Source organism: Ascidiella aspersa, chromosome 5 (genome assembly GCF_963924565.1).
Source record: "Ascidiella aspersa chromosome 5, kaAscAspe10.2, whole genome shotgun sequence".
Lineage (NCBI taxonomy): Eukaryota > Metazoa > Chordata > Ascidiacea > Phlebobranchia > Ascidiidae > Ascidiella > Ascidiella aspersa.
The window spans coordinates 454,729-481,601 of NC_139451.1; the positions used below are offsets into that span (position 1 = coordinate 454,729).

At 37.1% G+C, this 26,873-nt stretch overlaps 2 protein-coding genes and 1 long non-coding RNA gene across 7 annotated transcripts; 1 reads left to right on the plus strand and 2 right to left on the minus strand.

The window, feature by feature from the left end:
• Window positions 1-1,707: 1,707 nt before the first annotated feature.
• On the minus strand, window positions 1,708-13,777 carry LOC146141385 (sodium/potassium-transporting ATPase subunit beta-2-like). 2 transcript variants are annotated; one of them, XM_083389398.1, is made up of 7 exons: window positions 13,054-13,777; window positions 5,065-5,193; window positions 4,632-4,751; window positions 3,825-4,021; window positions 3,277-3,423; window positions 2,348-2,518; window positions 1,708-2,017 (listed from the first exon to the last, which is right to left on the minus strand). In XM_083389398.1, exons 1-7 carry the CDS (start codon window positions 13,202-13,204, stop codon window positions 1,910-1,912), a joined length of 1,023 nt encoding a protein of 340 aa, XP_083245524.1. In that variant the 5' UTR covers window positions 13,205-13,777; the 3' UTR covers window positions 1,708-1,909. The 2 variants fall into 2 exon arrangements, with proteins under 2 accessions (XP_083245524.1, XP_083245525.1); XM_083389399.1 differs by lacking the exon at window positions 13,054-13,777 and adding an exon at window positions 5,771-5,957.
• On the plus strand, window positions 8,247-14,498 carry LOC146141386 (uncharacterized). 4 transcript variants are annotated; one of them, XR_014498671.1, is made up of 7 exons: window positions 8,247-9,245; window positions 9,546-9,728; window positions 10,042-10,108; window positions 10,477-10,648; window positions 11,332-11,401; window positions 13,059-13,248; window positions 13,726-14,498. It is a non-coding gene; the product is annotated as an uncharacterized LOC146141386 (long non-coding RNA). The 4 variants fall into 4 exon arrangements; XR_014498672.1 differs by having other exon boundaries at window positions 10,042-10,104; XR_014498669.1 differs by having other exon boundaries at window positions 9,546-10,108.
• A 1,451-nt stretch (window positions 14,499-15,949) lies between these two features.
• LOC146141387 (dual oxidase maturation factor 1-like) lies at window positions 15,950-25,186 on the minus strand. The gene is made up of 10 exons (XM_083389511.1): window positions 24,648-25,186; window positions 21,919-21,976; window positions 21,278-21,412; window positions 20,697-20,816; window positions 20,046-20,199; window positions 19,229-19,443; window positions 18,090-18,233; window positions 17,732-17,781; window positions 16,640-17,515; window positions 15,950-16,085 (listed from the first exon to the last, which is right to left on the minus strand). Exons 1-9 carry the CDS (start codon window positions 24,804-24,806, stop codon window positions 17,327-17,329), a joined length of 1,224 nt encoding a protein of 407 aa, XP_083245637.1. The 5' UTR covers window positions 24,807-25,186; the 3' UTR covers window positions 15,950-16,085; window positions 16,640-17,326.
• Between the last annotated feature and the right edge of the window lie 1,687 nt (window positions 25,187-26,873).

Here is a 26,873-nt window from a genome sequence, read left to right on the forward strand (position 1 = left end):
GACTAAAATTCGTACAAAAAACGATAAATTGTCCTAATTTTAACTGCGGTCCGACGGTTTGCAAATAATTAGGACAGTAGGTTTTCTGTCCCAATTTAGCCGAAATAATTTTGAGCATTGAAGTAAAACCACGTGCTCACGAGGCCTACAAACTTGGTTCATACCAACTTTAACAAGGTAAATCCAAGAATTGTTCGCGCTTCGCACGATTTTAATCCATAATTTTACAATAATTCTGAGCAGCAAAAAAGCGTCAAGGGAATTATTGGGTGCTCAAGCTCCAAATTAAAACTTACATAAAATTTGTGCTAGGCTTACAATAGGTTACATAGGCAAAGTATATCTACTTTTTACGGTATCATAACTTTTTACAGAACCTTTTTCAAAACATTTACGGAATTCCGGTGATAAAATTTTAGTGTTGCAGTTTTGGCCAAAGGAAATCGAATTTACAGAAAGCTTTACTAGTGCACTGCTCTCAACGACATTACCTCCATTGATTTCCATTAGTCTCGCACTATTGGGACATACTCAATCATTATTGGACCTAAACTGCCCGAATTTCATACCGGCAACAGTCGTACAAAACCAGACCTGCGCAAGATACGGCCCGTAAGACGATTCGATTCGGCCAGCGGTTTAGTTTTCCTTAGAATACTTCGGTTAAGCGAAAACAAGTGCGAGTTTCTACATGCTTAGTTGCATCTTAAACACTATTTCCAGGGACGGATCCAAACTTTATTTTAAGCTTTAAAGACGAAAAAACTCTCTTTTATCTAAATATTACTACCGCAATTGTAAGAAAGTTGTGCGGCAAAAAACGCAAGCAACCACTGACAAGCCGTTTCGGGTAAATTCGTATTTAAAGTTCCAAATGATTTTTCCATCTTTAGCGGCGGATTCTGTCACGTGATCGCATTTTTAGTCTACTTATTTCCAGGACATTTCTAACGACCCGGACGTGATCGAAAATCTCGCGTCTCTCTTTCCGATAAATCCCGGCATCGCTGTGCCGCTGGGTGGCGACAAAGCGCGGAACGAGTTGTGGCCGATGCTGGCAAAGCAAGCAACAACCGATTAGCGCGAGTTTCACGTTCGCTACTTTCCAAAATAGAAGTTGCTATTGAAAGTTTTTGGAAACCTGATCATTGTCCCTTGAACACTTTTGTGACGTCCCAAGTTTTTTGACAGGCAATTCTATTTGAGTTGTTCAGCTATTTGACGTATCTCTCTTCAGATAAGTGGTTCTGAACCTTTAAATTTGCTGCGCCCTTTTCAAAGCGCCAAACAATTTACGCTTTTAAAATCAGAAGATATTGGAACTGTTTACTTAAACAGCGTAAAAGCAGTGGATCTCAATCGGGGTGCCGCGGCGCACTGGTGTGCCATTTCGAATCCCCAATGGTGCCGATAGGTATGTGAGAATTTGTTGTTTGCTCAATTGGTGATCTTCTTGATACAACTATTTGTGTACGATTTATGAACATTATATCAAATGACATTTTCCTGCATGTTTTAAGTTGATTGTGTTGTTCCAGTTCCATTTATATTGACATTTCAGTTAAATACTGAACGACAATTCTAGTTGGGTGCGTGAGCCACACAAGGTTGAAAATTACTGGCGTAAAAAAATAAAACCATGTCTTTAACTAATAATGCATTTGTAAATTATTTTACCTCGCCAAAAAACAAAAACACTAATTTAGTGCCAAAATCCAATTTATTTTTCAAAAAAGTTGAAATTAACGAATTACAAATGCGCAAAGTGTTGCGGCATTGTGGGTAACAGCGCGCATCGTGCGTAACAATCGAACACGACGTCACAAAGCACTAATGAGCGCGGCTGGGCTTGGTCGAATGAGGCCGATCGGTCGGAAATGAGCGGGAAACTGTTGCAGCAGCTCGGAGGTTACTTGTCGACCTTCATCTGGAAGCTGAAGTAGCCAACCTGCATCCTCATGTCGTCCTCGATGTTCTTCGCGTAGGCCTTGCAGCCGACGTTGATGTCCTCGCCCATCTGCGTCATAATACAGGTGTTACGTCACAATACAGTCGGTGTTACGTCGCAATGCAGTAACCGGTGCAACGTCACAATACAGTAACCGGTGCAACGTCACAACACAGCCGGTGTAACGCCACAATACAGTAACCGGTGCAAAGTCACAACACAGCAGGTGTAACGTCACAATACAGTAGCTGGTGCAACGTCACAATACAGTAGCCGGTGTTACGTCACAATACAGTAGTCGGTGCAACGTCACAATACAGCAGCTGGTGTAACGTCACAGTATTAACTGTTTATGCTTGTTCAATGCGGCGATATATGACAGCAACGCAATCGACTCACGGTGACGTTGGTGAACTGGACGCCGACGTAAGGCTGCCTGTAGTTGGAGTCCCTCAAGTTGCCGTAGTAGGGGTAGTACTTGAAGGGGATTCCCCCCGACGCCGGGTAGTACTTGGTGGCCCCGCTCGCCTGCTCCGCGACCCCGTTCAGGTTTAACATGTCCGGCTCTTTCTGCGACCGAAAAAAGGCGGGATTAAACAAAAATCAAACGTATGAGAGCTTTGGTGTAAAACAGCGATTCTTAAAGTCCTGGAACTTTCTGTGCATTAAAAAAATGTAATTTAACAACAGAATAACTGCAAAAACTGTATTTCATTAGAAACTGTATTAAACATGCTTATTTGGCAAAATAGATCAGCGATTGTTAAAGTCCCGGCTCAAACAAAACTAACACATATGCGTGATATAGAACCGCGCCTAGTGGAACACGAACCTATACTATTACAAGGGAAATTCCGGGAAAGCACTGTTTAGGAGATTTTGCTTCAGTTAGAAAGATGTCTAGAACCAAAAAGCGCATGTACATGACGTCACACTTGTTTACTGAGTTTCACCCCTAGTTAACCCCCCCTAACTGGGCAGACCCCTCAAATACACCTAGACACAAACCTATGGCATATGCGAAAATTTAATGTTTCTACCATTTATAACTTTCTATAAAGCTTTAGACAAAAATCGATGCGAAACAAACCAAACCAATTTGAGAAACAAGGAATTGATATTTTGATTTTTGAATTGTAAAATTGTTCTTCAATTTGCACTTAATGCAACGTCTGGCAGCAACAATACATTCATTTAACTTTATAATTATTATTTCTCGTTTCAAATTAATAGCATTGCCAGTTGGGACTACTGTTTACTGACCTAATAGTAGACTTTTCACTTGAAAACAAATTTAAAGCACAGTTCACAGGGAAAGGTACGCTTACCCTTCCGTAACAAGCGACGTATATGAGGTAGGGCTGGAACTGTTGGCCGCGAGCGTTCAGCACATCCGCCAGAGGGGGCGCCTTCGAGTCGCTCATGCCGACAGCTTTCGAGATGTCGTTGAAGCCGACCGGGAACCAGTTGATGATCTGCGGTCGAAGAAACACTCTAACATCCAGTACATTTACCAATCGTTTTATAATATTGAAAACACACAAGAGGACTTAAAAAGCAATATATAGTAGAATAGCGTTTAGAGCAGCAATAACCACAGCAAAACTCTTCTAAATCGTCTAGATAAGACATAAACCTGTTGGAATAACTAAATTCATCTGAATGAGGCCCAAATATCTCTTAAAACTATAGGGAGAGGGTATAGGTCAACCAGGGGGCCTGGCTCTGGGGTTTGGGTGCCTTAGTGTGAACTCCGCCGGTCGTTAAGGGTTCGCTGTTTTGGCACAAGATTATTTGCCTCCGTTTAGGTTTGGAACTTTGCAATAACCTTGATGGTAGAGAAGTAAAGTTAAACAATTTTCTGTCAGCAGCGTACCTTGTTGACTTTGACGAGGAGGCAGGGTTTGCCGATGTCGTACCCGTACTTGCCGGTTCCGCACGGCCCCAGGACGTCCTTGTTGAAGACACACGCCTTGTTGATCTCATCTTTGGTGAAGCCCTGCGATTTGAGAACTTTCAGATTGGTGCAGTTTCGCCACTTCATCGGGTCACTCTGGTTGAATCCGCTGTAATCTGAAAAATTAAACAAATGGGATGACACAAAAAGTCGATTTTACAAACCTGTTTTAAAGGAAAAACAAAACTTAACTCATTTAAATTTAATTTAAAAAAATTTAAAACAAGGAAAAACAAAAAAAAATTAAATTTAAAATTTGCCAAAAATAGTTTTAATTATGGATGCAAATACCTGGCATAATCTAGAAATATTTGACTTAGAAAGCAATAGGTTTCACTGATGTCCAATCGGAGCCGATACCCGATGCTAAGTGGTAGTATCGGTACTCGTCCGATATTAGGACGGTATCGGTGCCAAACAGATTCAAAATTAGCTATGCATTTCAGCCATAAATTGAAAAAAAAAATATTTTGTCAATATTTATTATTTGATCCCTCAGATTTTCCAAATCAAAATTAAATGTTTTTCTTTCTATGTTTTCCGGCATATTGTTAAATGTGTTGGTTGTAACATTTTCCAACAAGCGTCAAAATAATACTGCTTAAGTTGTACATAAAAAAGTAAGTTTGAACCTGGAGCACCAGTGGTTTACAGGTTTGTCAAACTGGTTCATAGTAATAAAGGCGCGACACCGTATCGCACAGCCCTACTTGGTACACCACCCACCGTATAGCAGCTCGTCCATCTGGTCGGTGAACTTTTTGTAGGACTTGGGGTCGCTGACTGAGAACTTTATGTCCGAGGTGAGTCCCTGGTACGAGCTTTGACGCGGCTGAATGCTCACACCTACAACAGGTAATTTTGTAGACAAAGTTTTACAAAATTATAAAGTAGTTAATCAATCAACCTTGAAACTCTTTTATCTTCAAGTTAATTTTGTTCCAAAAAAAATACCAAAAAAACGTCTTCCGTCTCTTTAATAACAAAAGACTTTTTAAAATTAAAAGCTTAAAAAAATTAACCTTAAGCCTTTTTTCATTGAATTAATTTAATTACAATTAACAAAAAAATTACATAGAAATTTAATTTTGCAGGCTTTAAATTGCTTCGCCTCCTCCCGATTTACCCTTTCAAACCACAATTTACCCCATTTACCGACCTGGGGTCTGCAGTCTGGTCTGGAACCTGGGTACGTATGGGTCGAGGCAGCTCAACACGATGCTCAAGGAGGCAGCAAAGAGCGCGGCCAGGAACGAGTAGTAGAAAGCGTAGAAGATCAAAATACGACCTGCCAAAAAAATAAGTTGAAAATATAAACAAATGAGACCTGAATATAAAAAAAGTAGGCGCATCGCACAATTCTGAGGTGAGGTTTTTGGTATAAATTGTATTGTTGTTATAAAACATTGTAGTTTCTAGTAGACATAGGAAAAATAATATAAATCAAAAACAGCTCCTCTGGTAATTGTAATTGTTAACCAACGTTTCGGCAACCTATACAAGCCGCCTTCGTGAGGGTGATTGACACTGAACGCTCGTACAATAAATGGAAAGGAAAAAAAGAGGAAGGCGGCTTGTATAGGTTGCCGAAACGTTGGTTAACAATTACAATTACCAGAGGAGCTGTTTTTGACCATGCCTGGTAGCAACAGTTTATATAGGAAAAATAACTTGTTTTTCACCATTTGCTTTAAATTGTAAAGCTTTTAGCCATTAAATATGTGATATTTGTCAGAAAGAAAGTGTTTTTATGTCATTCAAAATGAATCGTTAAGTGCTTTTGTTATTCAATATGCAAATTATTATTTTTTAAATGTTTATAATTATAAAAAAGTATATTTTATTGATTTTTTTCTTGTTTTTACCCCAGCTGTTTGCATCTCGTCCAAGCACAGTTTTTTCCTCGGTGTTCAAAACAAAATAACGAAAGTCAATCGCATTTTTGCGAGCAGACTCAAGCCAAGATTCCTTTTTCTTTTCACCCATTCTTAAAAACTTTTGCTTTCACCAATAAACCTTAAATTTATACTTCATATGAAAAAAAAGTTGACATTTTTTACATCAAATCTCTATTTTTCAAGTCGTTTAGATTTAAACAAAGATAGAAACCTCAATGTAAAACAAAATCATATCCTACAGTTGCAATTGAACGGCTATATTTACCATAAACAACAATTCTTGTTTATAAATATAAATAATTTTGTCAGATTACAACTGTTCATAACACTGAAGCTTGATACTCTGCTAAACTACTCTAATTCTAACCCGTTTACCATTTTCATTATTCTAAAAGCCCATTTTAACTTTTTAAATTCAAATTCAACTTGAACATTAGACGATAGTCTTAAAACTAACCATAATTTTTACCAAATAACTTTTGTTAAAGACCACCATTAAACCTTTTAGCTTTACACTTCCAAGCCAACAGCCGTATATTGTAACGCTAAGTGCCAAGCCATTAGTGGACCAAGCTCTGAAGGTAAGCTCACAAAAGCATGGGATGAAGTTACAACAAAATGCTGACTTGCAAAAAGCTTTTATAAGGAAACATGACACCCTATGGTTGTACCTTGCTTACAAAATCCTGCGCTGGTCTGGAACTCCACCACACTGCACATTATTTGGGTTGCAATATTGATTTTATTAATATAATAATACTTGACCCAAACACACCGAAACATTAACCGACAACCCAAACCAAGTATTGTGCGTTGATTTAATAATGTGGTAGGATTCTAGACCAGCGCCCAAAAACCTATGCTGCCTACATTACAAGAGCTCCATTATAAGCTAGGTCAGTACGGTGTGCTATAATGCATATAATGTATTATGCTAGTTGCAAGTAGCGCATCCGACGAAAGACGTTTTAAAAAAGCTAAATTTGCGGCAACTAGTCAACACGAAGCTTTAACGTTTCAAACTCCATAGAAAGCTATTGCTCCAAATAGAGTCCACCCAACTTAAAGCAAGGAACAGCGGACAAACAAGCCTTTTACGCCAATGCAAGGTTGAAAGGATTGAGGATACGTATAAAAAGTGCGCAATGACTAATAACGCGGCGCACAGAAAAAGGCTGATTTGACGAAAAGCAGTGATGCGAAGGCTGGACGCTAAAAAAATCAAGAATAAAATCCCGGTTTTTAACATTGCAATGTACACATAAACCCCAGTTAGCCACAACCCCAGTATAACGCGAGTTTATCAAATATTCGTTATACACCAACGAATCAAGCTTACGGATTCAGAATTAGCCACAAATGGCCAAACACTGAACAACCTTTATAAACGCAAAACGCTGCCATTCTTAGAAGAAACAAAACGTAAAAGGTTGCAAGGAAATAGCTGACTTGGCAGAAATCAATGATGCAATGCAATTCGGCGCTAGAACCTTCCTAATGCTAAAGACTCAACAAATCTTTTAACATCTCAATACAAAGCTAGCAACAAATGTGGCTGCCATCGCAAAACACTTGCCTTTATAGAGCGACATTGAGGTTAATAAGGATTGGAAATTAATCTACTAATGGGTCGCATTTATTATTTAATCGCTTTTCTAATCTAGATTCATCCACAATCGAGATTAAAAACGCGCGATTGCATCTGTGACGTCACAAAAGCATCGGTCTCGAAATTCAGTTAATGCCACGTTTGGCGGTATTTGAAGGTCAGTTGAAGGTTGTTCGTTGCTCGGGCGGGTTTGGGGCATTGTTACGCAATAATGGATGAACGCTTGGCTTGTAGAGCGACCAGGAATAAGGGGATTCCCCGATTTCACAGAAGCAAAATTTAGTTGGAATTTAAAAGTAAAGTTAGTGGAAAAAGTGTGGCCTTAGTTGGGACGGTTCAGTTCGAATCAAAAGGCTATTTTACCACGTGTTTTATTGCGTCTGTCGGATTTTTAACTTATAACGCGCAGGCGATATTAAAGAAGAAAACGATTTTTTTAAAGTTCAAGTGTTACTTGGAAACAAATTAAAAGCAGAAGAGCTGGAGTTGAAAGGTTTATGAAGGTGTGGAACGTTCTGTTTAAACAAGATTATTCTAAAAACGTTTTTAACGTGTGGGTTATAAAGGGGCGTTAACATAAAAACTATCGCAGTATTTTTAGCGCAAGCGTTTGTCGAACAACGCGTCGGCAACAACCAACGTAGAAATAGGTTTTAGTTTGAGCTCTTTTTGCAAAAAAAATGTTGTTTACTTTCAACTAAAATTAGCGAGATTTTTTAGAAACTTCAGTCATACTTAGTTTACACCAGAAGAGCGATTTCTATCAATTAATAAAACTCTCAGATTTAAAAACCAGAGTAAAACCAGGAAAACCGAAAAGATGGATTTGGGCCCAAACTAACAGAACCAGCATTGAAAGATTCTAGCAAGGGTGTACGTGACTTGTTAAAACTCCCTAGTCATGATTACAACATTAAACAACTGCTAGGAGGTAAAAGTTACTTGTCAGCAAATAGCTGGCCAGCGCATTTGTAAGATAAACCGAAAACCCTTACGAGAATAAAATAAGAAGGTGTGCGGTCAGAAAGTACAGCGGAATATATATTTCTTTTAAACAAATGTCTGATCCTGGTTTTTAAATCTGAGAGTTTTATTAATTGATAGAAGTCGCTCTTCTGGTGTAAACCAAGTATGAAGCGAAGATTTTAGAGTTTTATTGTTTATAAACGCCAGCCGAGCAGTGTGTTACAAGCAGAAACCTTCCAATAGTTTCGAAATAGAAATATACCCCGTAAATATATCGTAAAAATATTTTCCTGCAATCCGCTCGCTTAAAATTCGCAATTTCGCAACTTCAACTTAAATAATCTCCTTCTAGCTGACACTAAGAACGCATAATGACTCTTGCGCACAAATCAGGCAGGAGTAAGCTGGTGTTACGTCACCATACTACGTCACAATAGCTTCGGGGCTTTGTGCATTGTGTCCGAGATCAGGTCGTTCCAATGTTAGTCGTAACTTTCACTGCTTTTCACCGATTTTACGGCAGAATTAAACAAATATGATCTCAACTTGGAAAAATACAGGCGGCGTGTTTATTCAACCGTGACATTGGCAAGCGCGCAAGTTTTACGTTTTCTAAGTTTTGTGAAAATATAAACCAGCTAGTGAACAGTAATTCGATCGTTTAATTTTTTTTTTAAGTCGTCTTTTAAAGTAACATAATTTTGTACTTTTGCAGTTTGTTTTTCAAAAGCAGAAAAGTCTATGCTAAAACACTTCTGTTACTTTCTGTCACAGAAGAGTAATAAAGATGTGGGAAACGTAATAACATCTAAGAAGAATGTCGCGTCGACCAAATTCTGTAGCAGCAAAGTTTTGATTATTACTCAGGTAAGTGAACTCTAGTAAAATTGCAATATTCAAAAAGAATTAAAACATTCAAAACGCTCTTTCCAATTTTTGAAAAGCCAGTAATTTACTAGATTCCTCAGAAACGCAAGACTTTATAGCGATCTTATCCGATCTAAGTCGGCACTCGCTACAAAACGCCCGAAGCTAACTTCGAAAGCTTAATAATAAGCGGTTGTTCTCTAACAATAGAGCTGGCTATTTCTCCAATAACCGTACAAAATTGACTTAAATCCGAATCTAAGGCGAATTCTACATTTGCAGTAACTTTGCTTCACACAGACAGACTCGTCGAAGTCAACTTTGTAACTCAACAGTGGCGTGTATGACGTCACGACCGGTCACGTGGGGCGACGAAGCGCTGTGATTGGTGGAAAGTTACGGCGGAAGCGACGAAGATTAATAAGAGTTGCTTCTTCAGTGAAATGCGAGCTTCGACAAATGCAAGGATGCAACGCAATTTGGGTAAGTTAATGTACTTTGTATAAAAACAAGCTGCAGTCGTAATGCGGGTGTTTAAATACGAATTTTATTAGAAATAGGATGTTTGGTGTTATTAATATTCGGTAAAATACAAATGAAAATCGCAAAAGTTAGCAAATCTTCTAAATATTGCTGCATTCGAGGTTTATTACATTTGTGTATAGAATATACATTTTATTGGTGTGAGGAAAATCTTTTTTTAAATTTGGAGGATGTAAAATTGTATATGAAGTTTTTTGGTCCTAAGTTCGGTGTTTAAGTTAGTTTAGCGCCGCATCAATCACTTTATTCGCAGGTGGATGAATAACACTGAATGGGCGAGCAAATACAAGAAAGCACGGATGCTGAGCGATTAAGGGTAAGTTTACTTTTCTGTTGGTTCAGCCTATTGTAGTAGTAATACGATTGTTATAATCCCAACAATTTTTTTATTGAACAATTATTTCAACTGAATGAAGTAAGTTTGCTTTAAAATTTTAAAGATAATTGTTTGCTTAAAGAAAATGCCAAAAAATTAAAATTCGGAAAAAACGGCTGAAAAAGCTGAGTTTATTATAGAAAGAATTAATAAAAAAAACGTAATTTGCAAACCGGCAGCATTTGAATTGTGTATCATGTTTTACTTTTGAATAAATGTTTTTTTTATATAAATATCGCCAAACGATTTAATTTTTTAAAATCCAGCTTTGAGGTTGGAATATCCAACTTAGTAATCATTTCCTACTTTTAGGTTACAGTTAATAAGTCTCCAGTTTCTTGCCGCAAATTTCCTGGAAACGCGTTCGCGCCGGTGCGGCTGCTACGAGACTAGCGGCGGTGGTAACGCCCAAATCAGTGGAGCGTGCGATCACGTGACTACCGCGTGGTGGAAAGTTACCGGAGATTTCTTGCGAAAAAATGAGGTGAAGATATTTCCCAAGTGAATTTTAGGAGTTACAACAAAAGTACACTTGCGTTTTTTCCCCATTACATTAACTTCATGTTTAAAAAAATATTTTTTTTAAAAAGTAATTATTTTTTTAAGGCTGAACGTTGCGCAAAAAGTTGTTTTAGCAAATAATTCCAAAAAACGAAAGGCAACTAAACGCTACTATTGTGTAACAAACACCACACAATTGTGTTTATGACGTCACACAATACCAGACACATACAAATAATTTATGACTAAATTGAGCAACAACATAACATAACAATTGTGTGTTTACAATATTGCCATTTGGTGCTGCTATATGCGCCATGCTATTGATTTCTACCCAATTAAGGTGCTTCAAGTGTAGACTGGGTTTCACACATTTGTCAAACATAGAATAAATGCTTTGAACAGTCAAAACGTGTCACATTTCTCTTTTTTATTATGAATGGACTTTTTGACGCCTGACTTTATGTTGCACAGGGATTTCTGGCAGCTAAATCATTGTATAGACACTATTTAAAAAAATCATTTTTTATTGCATTTATATGTCTCTAGTAGGACATTACAGCAACCTAAATATAACATCAAGTTTTCCATATACTATTTATTATTGCTTTATTTTATGTTTCAATAACAAGTAGCATCAAAAGCATCATATTTTTTTTGTTGCAGTTGACGAAAAGTTAAGCAACCAAAAGATGGAGAAACGATGAGACCCTGATGTCCAGAGCATAATCATTTGGTAAGTCGTATATATTCATGCGACTTTTGTCAGGGAAACACGAGCAACAAACCAGTGATTTTACAACCACTATATCCAAACCTGTGGTACGCATATCACTAGTGGTACAGAAGGTTTTTTAGGTGGTACGCGAGTAGCCTCAGTTTTTTTTACAAAAACCTGGATACACAAAAATTTATATTTTGTTTCTTTTTTTTTTACAAAAAAAAATTCCCCCGAAGCCTATTTATTGTTAAATGGTTGCTTTTAAAAGCTATTATCTACGTTTTATAGCCTAATCTACAACTAGCATTGAATAATATTGAATAATGCTAGTTGTAAGCTAAAAATAAATAAAATATGATTCAATCAAATTAATTGTTCTGCAACGCGTGGCAGTACAGATCGTCCAATGGCTTTAGAAATTATACTCAATTTTCAACCGTTTTTAAATAGCAAAAATAAAATGTAAAACTTAAGACCAAATATTTAAAATCTCCTAATTGCTCAGCCATGTGCAAGCCAAGTGTGATTTTCTACATGACTGGCTGCTTTGGGACTTACAGTGTGTGATTAGTGTAAAGTGGGACACAGCAGATTGTAGGTCACTGCTGGCAGCTGGCACAACATATGTGACCTACTTTAAACAATGTGATGAAATATTAAAAAAAGAGTTAATCTCCTTTGTCCTTTTACTGCAGTTTAATAAAACATTAAGACAATTGTTTTATATTTGTGTTTTCCCAAGTATATTAAATTATTTAATATAATATTGGTAATTTTAATTGTACTTTGCGTTTTTGTTTTCCAATATTTTTAACAGTAAATTGAAAACCTAACAGCTCGTAAAATGAAACCTACATTATAGATGTCAAAAAAGCAACTTTGTACATAAGTGACATAACTCATACATGAAACACTAAATGTTTGTTTATTGATTTAGCAGTATAAAGTGTGGAAGATCTCTCTTGTGGGTACAAAAATTTGGGTAACTGGCATTTAAGTTTAAAAAGCATACAAACTTTATAACATATGAAAACCCTAGGTGCACACTCGATTAATTTCATTTTAAAATCTTGCGGATGTAATGGCGGTACTTTCCGCAGTGAACAGAGAATAACAATTTATTTTTGAACACTGGTCTAGAATCCTACCTGGGTTGTTTACAGGGGTTTATATTGCTTACATTATTTGGGTTTGGGTAGGGTAAGTATTATTATTATATTTATTTCTTGCAATTTGAATTTTGAAAACACATTTCGTTACTGTAAAAAGTGGTAGGTACCAGCGCCAGAAGGACACATATCTACTAAATCTTATGGTTACATGCCAAAAATTGGGGTTAACAGGTATATATATATATATATGGCAAAATCGGGTGCCGGCGTTGGTCTAGAATCCTACCACAATTATTAAATCAACGCAAAATGTTTTTGGGTAGGGTGCGAGTATGGGTGTGGGTGGGTTTAGTGATACTAATTCATTATTTAAAATTAATACTTTTTCCACCCTAACCCAAATAATGTGCACTGTGGTAGGATTCTAGATCAGCGCCCAGGGTCCCAATAAAATTTACTCTTTAAAAACTTTGCAATTGGCCAATTTTTAAAGTGATACAACTTATACATCTAACACAATTTAAATTAACACAAAAATAATGTGAATGTTCTTACCCCAGCTTTTTCCGCCTCGTCCGAGAACCGTCTTTTCCTGTGGGTCCCACAAAAACTTGCGGAAGGCGGCCCATTTTTCGCCGAGATCGGTGCAAAATGCGGCCACGCGGCCCTGGTCCTCACCGGAATCGCTGTTTTTGCTTCCTGGCATCGTTGATTTCAATTCAATCAACAATTAAACAATCAACTGAGGAGGTAAAGTTTGCATTTGTAAATAAAAAAATTACAATAAGAATTGGGTTGGTAGCAATTTAAAAAATACAGATTAATCCCCAAAACGATATATTTTTTAAACATTTTTAAACCGTACTTTATTAGTAATAATCTGGCTTTTTTTCAACAAAATAAATTTACAAATTGCTCAGGATTTACAAAATCTTACTGCTACTTAATACACTTTATATAAATAATAACTTCATGAAAGATTTAAAGTATAATTGAGCAGTAACTTGTTTTTGCAAATTATTTGCAAAAGAAAAACCTAATACTCATTTATTGCAAGTATTGTAAAACTAGTAACTGCAAGCAAGAGACAACGCAATTACAACTGAATACTTTTAACTGAAATGTTTGAACGCATAAAAGCCAAACCAGCTCTAGAGAAACAGCTTTCATTTAATCTGGGTTTAAAATGGAGTCGCTTCATAAATAATTTAAACTTGTTCTTTACAGAAACGCCGAGTCCAGCACAAGAGTTCACAATGAAAAGCAGCTCAGCATAATCTTTTGTGGCGTGCTTAGCAGCTGTTCCACTTCGTTATGTACTTTACTTTATTTCAATCGCTCCCCCTTTTATATAAACCTTTAATCAATGGCGCCCCCTGGGAGTTGTCACGTGATTAGCGCCGAGGGAAGAAGTGACCTTCGGACTTTCAAGGTCGTTTGCGCCTTTTTCAACCGTTTTTCTCGAATGCAATCAACACTTTGATTAGTTTCATTGATTTTCTTTCGTTCGTTCTCATTAGTGCTGTTGAATTTTCTGTTCAATAATCTCAACCAATACAATCACACATTGACTGAATACTTTGTAGTTTTGTGAAGTTACAAAACTAAAACTTACAAATAATCTTAAGGCAAGAAACATGGCCTTTTTTGCAAAACTATAGTTTCAATTAAGTAATAAATAGTTTGTGACCAAAAAGGTCTGCAAAGCCCAAAAGGTCTTAAAAGTGTTAAAACTTAATTAAACACTAACTGAAGAATGATACAAGTTCGTATCGAAACGTCCTAATCAAGATTATGTCGATCTACTGGACCTTTTCGGCTTTGCAGTGCATGAACAAGCTATATTACAGATCCGAGTGTAGTGTGCCCAGAGTTTAACTAGCTAAATAAAAGCTACACCACGCCACCGTGTGCGTAATAACCTCCAACTGACCGCTGGCATAAGCAGCATACGAACAAGCATAGATTTGACAAGATAATCTTTGGATTTCCCATCTCAAGCAAACATTCGAAGCAAGTCGGCTTTCCATTTCAAGAAAATGCGCCTATATGAATCTTTGCTGCCTCTAGCGATTTTGTTTCTAAAATAATGCGTCCACTAGTAGGACGACGGCAAACTAATTTGTTCTGTTTAATTGTTATTTATTTGAAGTTAATTTTGTATGTCATTTTACATTTTTTTGAAATAAAGATTTCAATTGTGTTTCTTCCTATGTTAACGTAACCTTTCTAAAGTTTAATTTGTAAGTAAGTAATTAACAAATACACAGCATATATATATAAGTTTAATATATTGAAGCATAATGTTTTATACACAGCGTAATCAATTAAGTGCAAGGTGCTAGTGTTAAACACACGTTATAGCATTCAAATAAAACATTGTGGAACTTAATTTTGACCAAATACAACAATTGACAATTTTAATCAGGATGTTATTTGTTGGGCGCTGCAAATATCTAAACATTATCTAATAAAAGCGCAGAAAAGCAAGTAGCAACTTGGTATAATAAAACACATTTTACTGATTGTATCGCACGCGATTCATTGTCAGATGCGACGCATTAGCAATGGAATTGAACCCAATTAACCTTTTAACACATCAACTAATGACGTAACAACTGGGAAAGTAGGTGAAAGGTCAAGAGTTTAACATGCAGGCGAAGCTTAGCACTTTTGTGACATAACAAAGCACAGAAAGAATATAAGAGTTTAAGAATGGGCCAATTATGACGTAACACGGTTTAGGCCACATATTCCGTGTGAGTTATCTCTTTGTCGACGTCACTATTGCTTTGACCAGTGGCAACTTCAACCATTTCAATTCCCGCCAATTCTTTCTGGGAGTTGCTAAGGACAACAATTTCATCACTAGGGGAACTTTGGTTGCCATGGACAATATATTGGATTCTATGGGTAGTTGTTTCGTTGCTATGGGCGGTAGTTTGGTTGTCAAGGGACTCCTTTTGGGCGTTGTTAAGGGCAACAATTTCATCACTAGGGGAACTTTGGTTGCCATGGACAATATATTGGATTCTATGGGTAGTTGTTTCGTTGCTATGGGCGGTAGTTTGGTTGTCAAGGGACTCCTTTTGGGCGTTGTTAAGGGCAACAATTTCATCACTAGGGGAACTTTGGTTGCCATGGACAATATATTGGATTCTATGGGTAGTTGTTTCGTTGCTATGGGCGGTAGTTTGGTTGTCAAGGGACTCCTTTTGGGCGTTGCTAAGGGCAACAATGTCTACGTCATTATTAGGGGAACTTTGGTTGCCATGGACAGAAGACCGGTTGCTATTGGCGATTTTTTCGTTGCTATGAGTTAACGACTCGTTGCTATGGGCGGATACTCGGCCGTTGTCATCTTTATCCGCAGAATCCTGGTTGCCAAGGACAACGCGCAGTTGGTTGCTACCCACCGATGATCGGTTGCTAATGGAAACGGCGTCTTCCTCGGCGACAAAATCGGCGTTTGTGACGCCAAACTTGTTGCCATGGAGACGGTTGCCAGGGGGCTGCTCAGCGATGGGGGGATTTCCGGTTATGGGACGCGGGATCCGACGCTGAGTTCGTCGCAATCGCGTTCGAAGCTGGGAAACACATTGTGACGTCATTATAGTAGCGGGTGCTTGTTACTGAGTTTCTATTTTGTTTTCAAGCAGCTACATTAGAAATATTTTGTGACAAAATTAACTTTAAACTAGGTGAAAGTGAATTGTCTCAAAACAACACAAAAGTTTTCGTCAAATGTTGTTCAAAAACACATTTAAATAATAAAGAAGGATTTGCATAGTCAAGTTAATACTAACTTTCAGAAAAATCTTAAAACTAGACAGAAAGTTTAACCTTTGAAACCTTGGGATAATAAGGGGTCACTGTGACGTAATGGTGAACTTATGTTGCGTCAGTAAATGTGACGAAGCCGGGGCAAAATGACATTGATTATGTTTGGTTTGTATTTTAACTAAAAACTATTTATTGGTGAAAGTAAATATTCCCAAGTTAATGGTTTAAACCAAAAACTATAAAATATGTAAAATATTAGTCGGCATGCCAAAATAAAATTAAAAAAAACAAAAAAATATAACATAATTCAGTAAATGAACAAAACATTATTTTGTGATAAATTCAATCTTCCTCAAACCTTTGTGACGTCAATCCGTCTTTGTCGCGGGAACAATTGGATTGTGTTTGTTGTTACGTCATATGTTGTGTGTTGTGTGAATAAAGCAAGAAAAAGCGCGTTTTATTTACAAGGTTTAAACTTTTAGAAGGTCTCGATATTTATGTTTAAAATAACAAAAACAAATCTATTTTCAAGATGGAAATGTCGCATTGTTGAAGAAAACTACACACTGGCATTATTTCGTTATATTTGATCCCAAATAAAGCAAATGTAGTAAATAGTAATATTAACAGGATTTTGCTAACTGGTTAACAATGCTAGTAATTTAAAAATTTGTTCTGAACAACCAGATAAAAAAGGGGAAATAAGCATTTATAGATTGTCACAATGCGGCGATAAGGTAAAATACAGTGCCATTACATTTGTTACATTTGTTCCTAAATATCGTTACATAGAAAAATAAAAGCCAATATTGCGGCTGAAAGGTTTGCAGGCAATTTTAAAAAGTTTTTGTGCTTTGAAATATATTTAAAATAATGTTTACAATTTTTTTGCTGAACAGTTATAGAAGCAAGTTATTTTCTAAAATGTTGTTTAGTTGTAAGTTGTTTTAATAATTATTTATTTTTAAAAATATTGTTTAAAGTTGTTTTTTTGTGCATAGCAAAAGTGAATGTTTATGTACAAATGAACGTGTGTGCAAATCTACAACTGCGTGTTTCCCCTTATTGCGTCATAATGGCCATCTTCGTGACTTGATGACGCGACCTCGATTGTGACGTCATCCTCAAGGAACGAAGGGTTTTCCCTCCCGTTGACGTCATCACGCTTAAACTCGTGACGTAATTGCGACCTGTCCTTGCGTCGCTTCGTTCCAGTGGCTAGTCGTTTGAGCTGCAGCGACACCACGTGGATCAGTGAGAAAATAAATCGCGACACTTGGGGGCGCTATTTAGTGTTAGGCACGTGAATTAAGTTATTTGGTTAAAAATTAACAAAAATATGCAGAAAACAACGACGTTTGTTATTCAACTGAGAATGTTAGAAAAATAAACTTATAAAATGTTGAAAATATGAATTAATGTTAGTTTTTGTAAAAGTTGTTCTCACCCTTGACTGGACTCCACCGTGATGTGAATGAGCACGTGACTCGGCATCCACTGCGAAAAGTCGACTTGGTTAAAACTTGTTCGTTTTGTGGTTCGCGAAACTGGGAGACTTTAATGTTCGCTATTTAACAAAGCCCTTGAACTTTCATAACCCTTAGAACTCTAGTAACCTCTTAAATCCTCATAAACTCTTGACCCTAAATAAACCATGAGCCCAGATAAACCCCTCTTACATGACTCTTGGAAATGTAATAACCCCTTGAACTCTAAAAACCCCTTGGACCGTAATAACCCCTTGAACTCTAATAACCCCTTGGACCGTAATAACCCCTTGAACTCTAATAACCCCTTGAACCCACCACATGTTTCTTCCTCGTCTTCATGTGCGTGGAAATATTCATCAGAATCTTGAAGAACGTCGTTTCCGAAGAAGTCAGCGATCTGTTGCGGAGCCCAGATGTCCATGCATATGATCAGCACGCCGTACAGCACAGATATTATACCTACAAGTACAACACAGATATTATACCTACAAGTATAACACTGATAATATACCTACAAGTATAACACTGATAATATACCTACAAGTATAACACTGATATTATACCTGGGACAAAAAGACTGATATTATACCTGGGACAAGTATAACTTATATTACAATCAGCACAATATATGGAACACTGAGATTATGCCTGCAACATCTAACTGAGATTATAGTTGCACAAATTGCTGGCAATTAAATAAACAGCTCTAGAAATCAACTTTGGAACACAACACACGGGTTTTTCAAGCAATTATAGTAGACACGAAAAAACCAGGCAATAAAAAACCAAAATCTATTTCAATGGGACTAAAGTGGTAAAAAAATTATTTCTCTAGTTTTATTATATTTTCCTGGTGCTATTTATCAAAAAAATTAGAATGCCTTTAAAGTAAAATGGATACTTCGTGCTTATTCACACGGTTTGGTGTTATTCAAAAATCATATTGTTCCGCCTCAAAAAAACTTATGCATAAAACGTGTGCTTATAACAGTACAAAGGTCCCCTCATTAAGTTTGTGTTCCTTGTATCAATATATAGTTGTTAATGACCCGTGGTTTAAAAGGTTAGATGGAACCCTACCTCCATTCAAAGTAAAATCTGTGTGCTTAACCTAGAGCTTTTCTTGTATGAATATATTTTTACATTTATCCATAAGAAATGCGTTAGTCCTGATGTCTGATCCCATCCACATTCTCCAACCGTGATTTAAAATGTGAACACCAATCAAGCACTATAGATTACAAGCCAGAAACTTGGTGCAACACTTTAAACATGGGACAAAAGTAACACATACTATACCTAGAAAAAAAGTAAGTGATTAAATAACGGAAGAAATCGACTTTAAAACATAATACACAGGTTTTTGAAACAATTTTAATAGAATTCGAAAAGCTGTGTGAAAAAAAATACTTATTCAAGTGAGGATAAAGTGTTAACTTTAAATCAAAACCTACATCCAGAACAGACGAGCCAGAAGCTTGGGCCATAGTGGGTTTGTAGAGTGGCGTCTTCGAAGGGGATGAGCATGGGTTGAGCCCCCCACTTAATAGTCGCCCATATAACAACACTCACAAGCATGAATGTACCGGTGAGCAGGTACATCAAACCAGCGTAGAACAGCACAACAGCTGACAGTATGTTGGCGATCAACCAACACGGGAAAGCAGTCCTGTGACACAAGTGACGTCAGTATAACAGAAGTGACGTCAATATAACACAAGTGACGTCAATATAACACAAGTGACGTCTTTATAACAATGGTGACGACATTGGTAGACATGTGACATCATTTAAAACTGCCATTATCTCCGAAAAAGCTAATCCTTGTCAATTTTTTTTCAAAAATACAAATTTGACAAGCTTTACACTTTTGGCACTTTTACCATTTTCGTCAAACTTAGTGACGTCATATATCAGTGCACAATCTCAAAATATAATCTAAAACAGTGCTTCTTAAACTTTTTTAGTTTTGTTTGCCTATAGCGTTTATCTCAAGATTTATTCACCCTTGTCTCATGATATGATAAAACTATCTCGTCCATATATAACAGTACAAAAAATACCCGCCCGCAAATATCATCGATTTCTGACGTTCACCCTTAATCACCCCGAAGAGCGAAAAGCACAGGCGAGCTCTCCAATAGGCGGTAAATGCTGAAATATCGACCAAAAACACCATAAGAGCCGCGATTCTTTCATCGCTAGGCAAAGGCAGCAAGCTGACAGGTCTGTTTGTTACGTCATAGTTAATGACGTCAGACGTGTACTCACCATAGCACTTGGTAGGCGAACCACCCCGCAGTCCTGTACGACCTTCCCCACCTGATGAGCTCGCCATCCAACGTGAAATATTCGGCAACCCACAATACTGGGAGGGGTAATCCCCGGAACTGAGCGGCCCTCAACTCACGACTGATGCGGCCGGCTGAGGGGAAACACCGAAAGGGTTACTGCGGGGGTTGTATGTGACGTCACAACAATATGGTATTTATTGGTATATCAGGAGATAAGTAAAGTACAGAGTTATAAGGTGGCCGCTACGAAGCACGAGGCTCAAGTAATTCGAAAGTGTTCGTTTGTTTTTATGTACAACGCCTCACGCCAAATATATCCGCGTGCTTAAGTTACTGTTACGTCACAAAATCGTGTGCGCCACATTTAAAAAAAAAATAAAAGTAACAAAAAATGTGTGATATGAAAGATTAAAATATGTAATTATATATAGGTTTATATGTATCAGGCGCAGATCTAGGAATTTTGTTTGGGGGCATGACACTTTTTCTCATAGATAACGTCACAAAGTTATGTCATAACGTGTAATATTAAAAGTGTATTGCGCCACATTTAAAAAAAAAAAGTTTAAAAACCAGTAACCACAAAAATACGCAACATAATGACGTCATAATGTGTGACGTCACGTACCGTATGGCCCGAAGCCGAACCTCCCTTGTCTCCAGTACCAATTGAACCTCTCGTTGTAATCGATCGTCTCTGTGAAGGTCAAGTTGCCCACGTGGTCGACTGTCTGCTGGACCGGGGTGCCTACGTCACAATTACTACGTCACAACAACTACGTCAACTAGGTCAGCCGGACTGAAGCAAGGGGAAGTAAGCTAGCAGTTGTGCGATTGGCATAGTGGATCAAGCAAATAAAGCATTATATATATTATGGCCACAAGGTGCTGCTAGAGAGACATTTAGGCGACTGTGACGAAACAATGGAACGTTCCAAACCGACCGACGCCCATTGATGACGCTGCAGTGATCTGGGGAGGATACAGCATTTATTTTTTTATTGAAACCTTACATTAACTGAGAAACAATTTTAGTCGCGCAAAAGTTCATTTAGACCAAGTCCTAATTTCTATTATGACGTCACATTGTCTCCTATACTCGACGTAACATTTAAGCGTGTAATGACGTCGTGACGTCACCTATGAGCGTGTAATGGCGTCACCTTAAAGCGTGTAATGACGTCACCTATAAGTGTGCAATGACGTCACCTTTAAGCGTGATGTTGACGGAGGCGAGCCCGATCTTGATTCCGACCCTTGCTTCGATCTCAGTGTTGGTGAAAGCTTTGTAAGGAGTCTTCGTCTCAATCTCTGCACTCTCCCACTCTTGGCCGAGAACTCCAACTGTGACGTCACAACACATGCGTTGTTCGACACAATAGCGACGGCCGATACTGAGTAGTTCCATAACCGATATTTTCATTCTAATGACATCATTACAAAACTCGGAGAATAATTAAATTAATGAAACCGATCAGTTTGATTGAAATATTTTCATAAAGTTAGGTTGGAATGTTTCTTTGCGCTGGAAAATTATGATTTTTAATAAAATATTTTCTCATAAATTTACATTTGAAAGTAGAAATATTTTCGTTGGGCCACTAAGCATGATTAAAATACCGATATTTATTTGGAATCGGCGCCGATACCTCCCTAGTATCGGACGAGTACCGATACCTCCCTAGTATCGGACGAGTACCGATACCACCCTAGTATCGGACGAGTACCGATACCACCCTAGTATCGGACGAGTACCGATACCACCCTAGTATCGGACGAGAACCGATACTCTGCCACATTTATCGGCTTCGATATTATCGGGCAGTAACAAATATTTGCAAACAACTCACGCAAGATGGCGGATGCGATGAAGAGGCTGATGACGACACGGGCTATGAAGTAGACCCTCTGCAACGAAATGACGTCATTAGCACGATGACGTATATTTACACAAATAGTTTCAAAACAATCATAATATTATTTACGTTTTGCGCTTTTATAAAAATCTAATTTTTCGAATTCCATGAAAACTAGAGCATGTAGACAAAAAACATTTCCGATTTGGAATCAGGGCGGAATATCAATCAAGGATCAGTTAAACAAAAGTAATGCAACCAAAAAAAAAAAGTAATGCAACCAAAAATGAAAAAATATGTTCCCCTGTGTTATTTGCAATATTATTTATTTACGTTTCAATTTTAAATTGGATGAAACAAAACCACGTGGTTTTGCAAGGGTGGAATAATAGCCATTGTTACGCTTGCAATGGAAACAATAGGCGTATATTTTGTAGAACAACAACTTGATATGCTGAAAGTAATCATTCTTTAATGTAAGTTGTCAGATGTTGTTAGTGATGTTTTCATATTCACTTGGACAACAATATTACGTTCGAAGTAAGTATTTATCAATGTACGCATAGATTTTCAATTATAAATAATTAGTTACACACCAAATCGGGGCTCAGCGAGTTTAGGGATCTGTACAAATTTGTAAATAAATTGTTACATGTGCAAAAGTTTTCTGCTTTGTATGTTTGTTAATGGACAACCTAATGCAGAACAAAACTTTTAAAATCACATTATTTTAATAAATTCCAAAGCAGACAACAAGAAATGTTATGTTTTAAATCTATGTGCTGGCTGAAAAGTTTAGTAAGTCCTGATTTAAGTTCTTAAACGTTTGGAGGCATTTTACATTTTGCGCAAATAACCAGGACTCAGCAATAAAACTGGAAAATGTAAAGACATTGGAAAATAAGAATCATAAGATATATGGAATACAGAACAATATGAACGTGGATTACAATTGTAGTTCGGTCGCATTTCCTGCTAATTTGCAAAGTGTAGCAATTTGTTTTCTTCTAAACATCTAAACAGTTGTTGTGTTCTAGATGCGAAAATAAGATCGTTCAAATGAAGATAAATATGTCGTTTTGTTCAAATTCACGGTTTAAAAGGTCAGTTTCGTCCATTTTAATTTCGGGTTCAAGTTTTTGGTCGATGTATTGTTAATAATAAAAAAACAAAAGTTGTATGATGAAAAAATAGATAAACTGAATGTTATTTGCATTATATTTTTCTTTGGAAAGCACAGAAAGGTGCTAGGCGACTTATAATTGTAAGTTGGGGAGAATTCCCAGCCAATTCTAAAGTGTGCAGGAAGTTACTTAAAATTCCCAAGCGCGTTAAAACAAATATTTGCGCACGAGGGAAATTGAGCAACACACAAGTTAAACAAGCTCGCTGGTATTTTGACAAGAGTTTGGAACCACACACTCGGGTAAAAAACCCCGACCCTGTCGCTATTTTTGTCCATGTCGAAACAAACACTATTGTTTACGTCACAAGGCGGCAACCGAAACTGGTGCACATTCTTCACACCGGTTGGGGACTTTCTCGCTTTGAAACGCACCAAGCGTTGTGAGTATTGTAGAGGTGGATGTGAAAGCCCATTGTGGCGCAAGAATGAAACAATAAAGGGTTTCGAATCGGAAAATGCAGATTTTGGATCCATTGGAACAGTATTCAATGACGTTTCACCGGGAAGCCATCTTTTGTAGTTTGTAAAGCGATACTAATTAAATACGACGAAATAAACAAATAAAGCTTAAAAAATTGCCGCACAAACATAAATGGAAGACTGGAATTACTCTTTTTTCATTTGTAAAGCGGAAAAAAGAAGATCGTTCAATTGTTTGAAATGTAAGTTAGCGCATTTAGGAGGGAACAAAAAGAAAAAAAGATGTAAAATGAAAAAGCCGGGAAGAACCTGTCGATTGTTTGAAAAACGTGTTGGGTCACTCAAACCAAGCCCTTTATGCTCCAAAGTTTTTAAAGTTTTAAACCATAAACAAATATAATAATAAAAAAAAAAGAATTGCACAAAGACGGAACCCTCTTTTGTCGTTCGTAAAGCGCAAATTAAAGTCGTTTTTGTTACGAAACGTCTAATTCAGCTTAATAAAGAGCCTAGAAAGATCGAACTTGTGAACAAAAATGAAAAAATCACAAAAAAAACTGAAATCGCGGCATTTATCGGATCAGTGGAGCGAAAAACGCGCGACGCTTTGTGATCAAACAATGGACCAGTTCTGATTCCCCAAAACCGCGACAAGGCGCGATGTGACGTTTATGACCGAACAAAGGTGTCGCAATGTTTGAACTTTATGACGTAGTCAAACATTCGATTGTCACGTTTGCTTGAAGTTAATAATGACGTAATAATGAAAACAACATTTAAGTTGGCAGTAAATGAACCCGTTCTATATTTAGTGATTTCGCGAGCTGATGAAACGTCATAAAGCTTCGTTCCGGTCACTGCACATTCCCGGGTAAAAAATCAGCAGAGCGTAACCATGGTTACCAGGAACCAAGAAACTAGGCTATTTTACGTTAAAATAGGGTTAGCATATCTTGCAAAGAAAGATTTCTTATAAAGCGACAAAGAGCCATACATAGCTGGCGAGCCATAGGTGTCCGGCCCCTGCTTGATAGCTAGGAACAACATTGCTACATAATTACCCTATCAGGATTATAGAAACACGGCCATTAACAAAGTTAAGTCTGTTTCCTCTCACATTGATTCCTCTGTATCCAGGAACGATGAGAGCGAAGGAGAAGGCGAGGATTGCAATCGCGAAGATGAATCCGATCTCCAACACATCAGCTGTAACTGGGGTCGGGTTGGGGGCGTGCTGGGTAGGACCCCCGTTCGTGCGCCATGCTTCATAAACCATGATATGTTACGTCACTATTACCTGTTTGAAGAACAAGGGGATTTCCAAGGTTTAGGAAATATAAACCAGGAAAATACGTTTTCTATGTCCAGGATTTATTAATAGAACACAGAATGTTTTTTAATATTATATACGCCGGGTTTTAAACCTTATCAAATGTGGTTTAATCATATTTAATAAGGCAGAATAACACGTTTTATGTAAAAGGTCGCACTGGATATGTAATAATGAAAATCACCCTTGCAAGATAAATGTCGACCTTAATTCGTGATCAGTAACAATTGCTAGATTTGTTAGAGTATTCTGTTGATTACTAGCAAAAACAGTTGCACTGAATATGTGATATTAAAAATCACCTTGACCCTTGCAAGATAAATGCCGACCTTAATTCGTGATCAGTATCAGCAAAATAATCTAGTGAAGCTGGTAATTAAGTCCAGACACAATATATATACCAAATTGATTAAGTCATTTTTTTATGATTTTCAGAGTTTTTGCCTAAGTAACTCCTTGTTGCCATCCCTATCCACAGAAAAAAAAGTCATTTTTTGCACATGTGCATGCGGCACTTTTCTATGGATGGAGATGGCAACAAGGAGTGACTTTAGTCAAAAACTTTGAAAATCAGTAAAAATTGACTTAGGCAATTTGGTTATGAGCGTGACGATATATTTTAACATCTATGGTCTCGGTAACTGCTAAACAAGTGTGAAGGCAAGTTTCCTCAAAGTACTATCATTTGATTCTCTGCTCTGGTTACACAAGTTTATATTATGGGATGCCTTGTAGTTATTTTGGCTTCTTAAAACACCCAAAACATCCCTTTATATGTTTAAAAAAAGGCAATGACAAAAAGGCAATGACACTGGCTACTGGCTCAATATAGAATTAAATCAATAAGTAACAAATATTTAAAATCATCACAGACTTATATTTCTAAAACCATTAAAAAACATAAACTTATTGACACTGTTTTTAAGACAAAATACAAGCACAAAGTTTTCAAAAGCCTTAAAATTAAGGCGTTTATATATTTTTAACTAACAACTTGGTTAATATATATCTCGCGACCAACTAGAGTTGGCTGGGAGGTTCGCATTCGGGACTTCAGTTCTACGACCTTGCTGCGCTTCCTTTTCGTAAAAAAGTCTATAGATTTAAAAACTTTGACAGCGCGATGGCATTTATTTAATAAACCCTGAGGTGGGAATAAAAATCGTTAAATATCGCCTAAACGTACAACTAACTCTAACACTTCCTCATGTTACAGTAAAACGACACGAAACAATCGCTTTGTTATGACGTAATACCAGGAAGAACCCTTGATCTTAAACAAAGGTCGATTGTGACGAGAGCTTGAAACTTCCCGATTTCTTGCTACAGAACAGTTGACATTGTGACGTAATAAAAGTCAACAAAAGAACTCTAGAAGGCGGAAGAATCGATAAAGTGAAAGTGGATTGTTTGAACAAATCAGAGTTCATTAAAACTGCCTTAAATGAATATGTCACGTTTCTCACGATATTTCACGATATTTCACGTTTCTCACGATATTTCACGATATTTCACCAACACTTCTATTAATTTCAATGAAAATATCAAAGCCATAATATTTGATAAAAGCGGCATTGCGCAATTTACAGACGTTTCAGCAATAACGCATGCCATCATCATCAGTGTAAAAATTACTTCGCATTATGGATTTGATATTTTTATTAAAATTACTAAAAAAAAACGTGTATTGTATTCCAAAACTTGTCTTAACGCTGTTAATAAAACTAGGAGCTTGTTATATAACTTCATCTGTTTCAACTAAACACAAAAAAACAAATCTTCGGGCTGTTCAGGGACTTTACTTCTTCTACGAGGTTGTTACATCGATATAAGGACACTGTTTGAAACAGTAATTTGGGCAAAATACGCGACTGCCTGACCTGATAACAAATATATTTATTCACGCAAAAAGTGTTAAAACATAGAAAGCTAACGTCAACCATTCTACTTTAAGTTTTTTCATAGTTTTTTTAGTTTGTTTTTATTTTCCATAAGTTGTTTTTCCATGTGGCG

Excerpts from the sequence above, each read along its gene's own strand:
- LOC146141385 (XM_083389398.1), bottom strand. The coding sequence starts at position 13,204 with ATGCCAGGAAGCAAAAACAGCGATTCCGGTGAGGACCAGGGCCGCGTG. Across the intron at positions 5,194-13,053 it reads ACGAGGCGGAAAAAGCTGGG|GTCGTATTTTGATCTTCTAC; the intron begins GTAAGAACATTC and ends TTTTTTTGGCAG. Across the intron at positions 4,022-4,631 it reads GATGGACGAGCTGCTATACG|ATTACAGCGGATTCAACCAG; the intron begins GTGGGTGGTGTA and ends TTAATTTTTCAG.
- LOC146141387 (XM_083389511.1), bottom strand. The coding sequence starts at position 24,806 with ATGGTTTATGAAGCATGGCGCACGAACGGGGGTCCTACCCAGCACGCC. Across the intron at positions 21,977-24,647 it reads CTGGATACAGAGGAATCAAT|AGGGTCTACTTCATAGCCCG; the intron begins GTGAGAGGAAAC and ends ATTTCGTTGCAG. Across the intron at positions 20,817-21,277 it reads CGTCAACATCACGCTTAAAG|GCACCCCGGTCCAGCAGACA; the intron begins GTGACGTCATTG and ends ATTGTGACGTAG.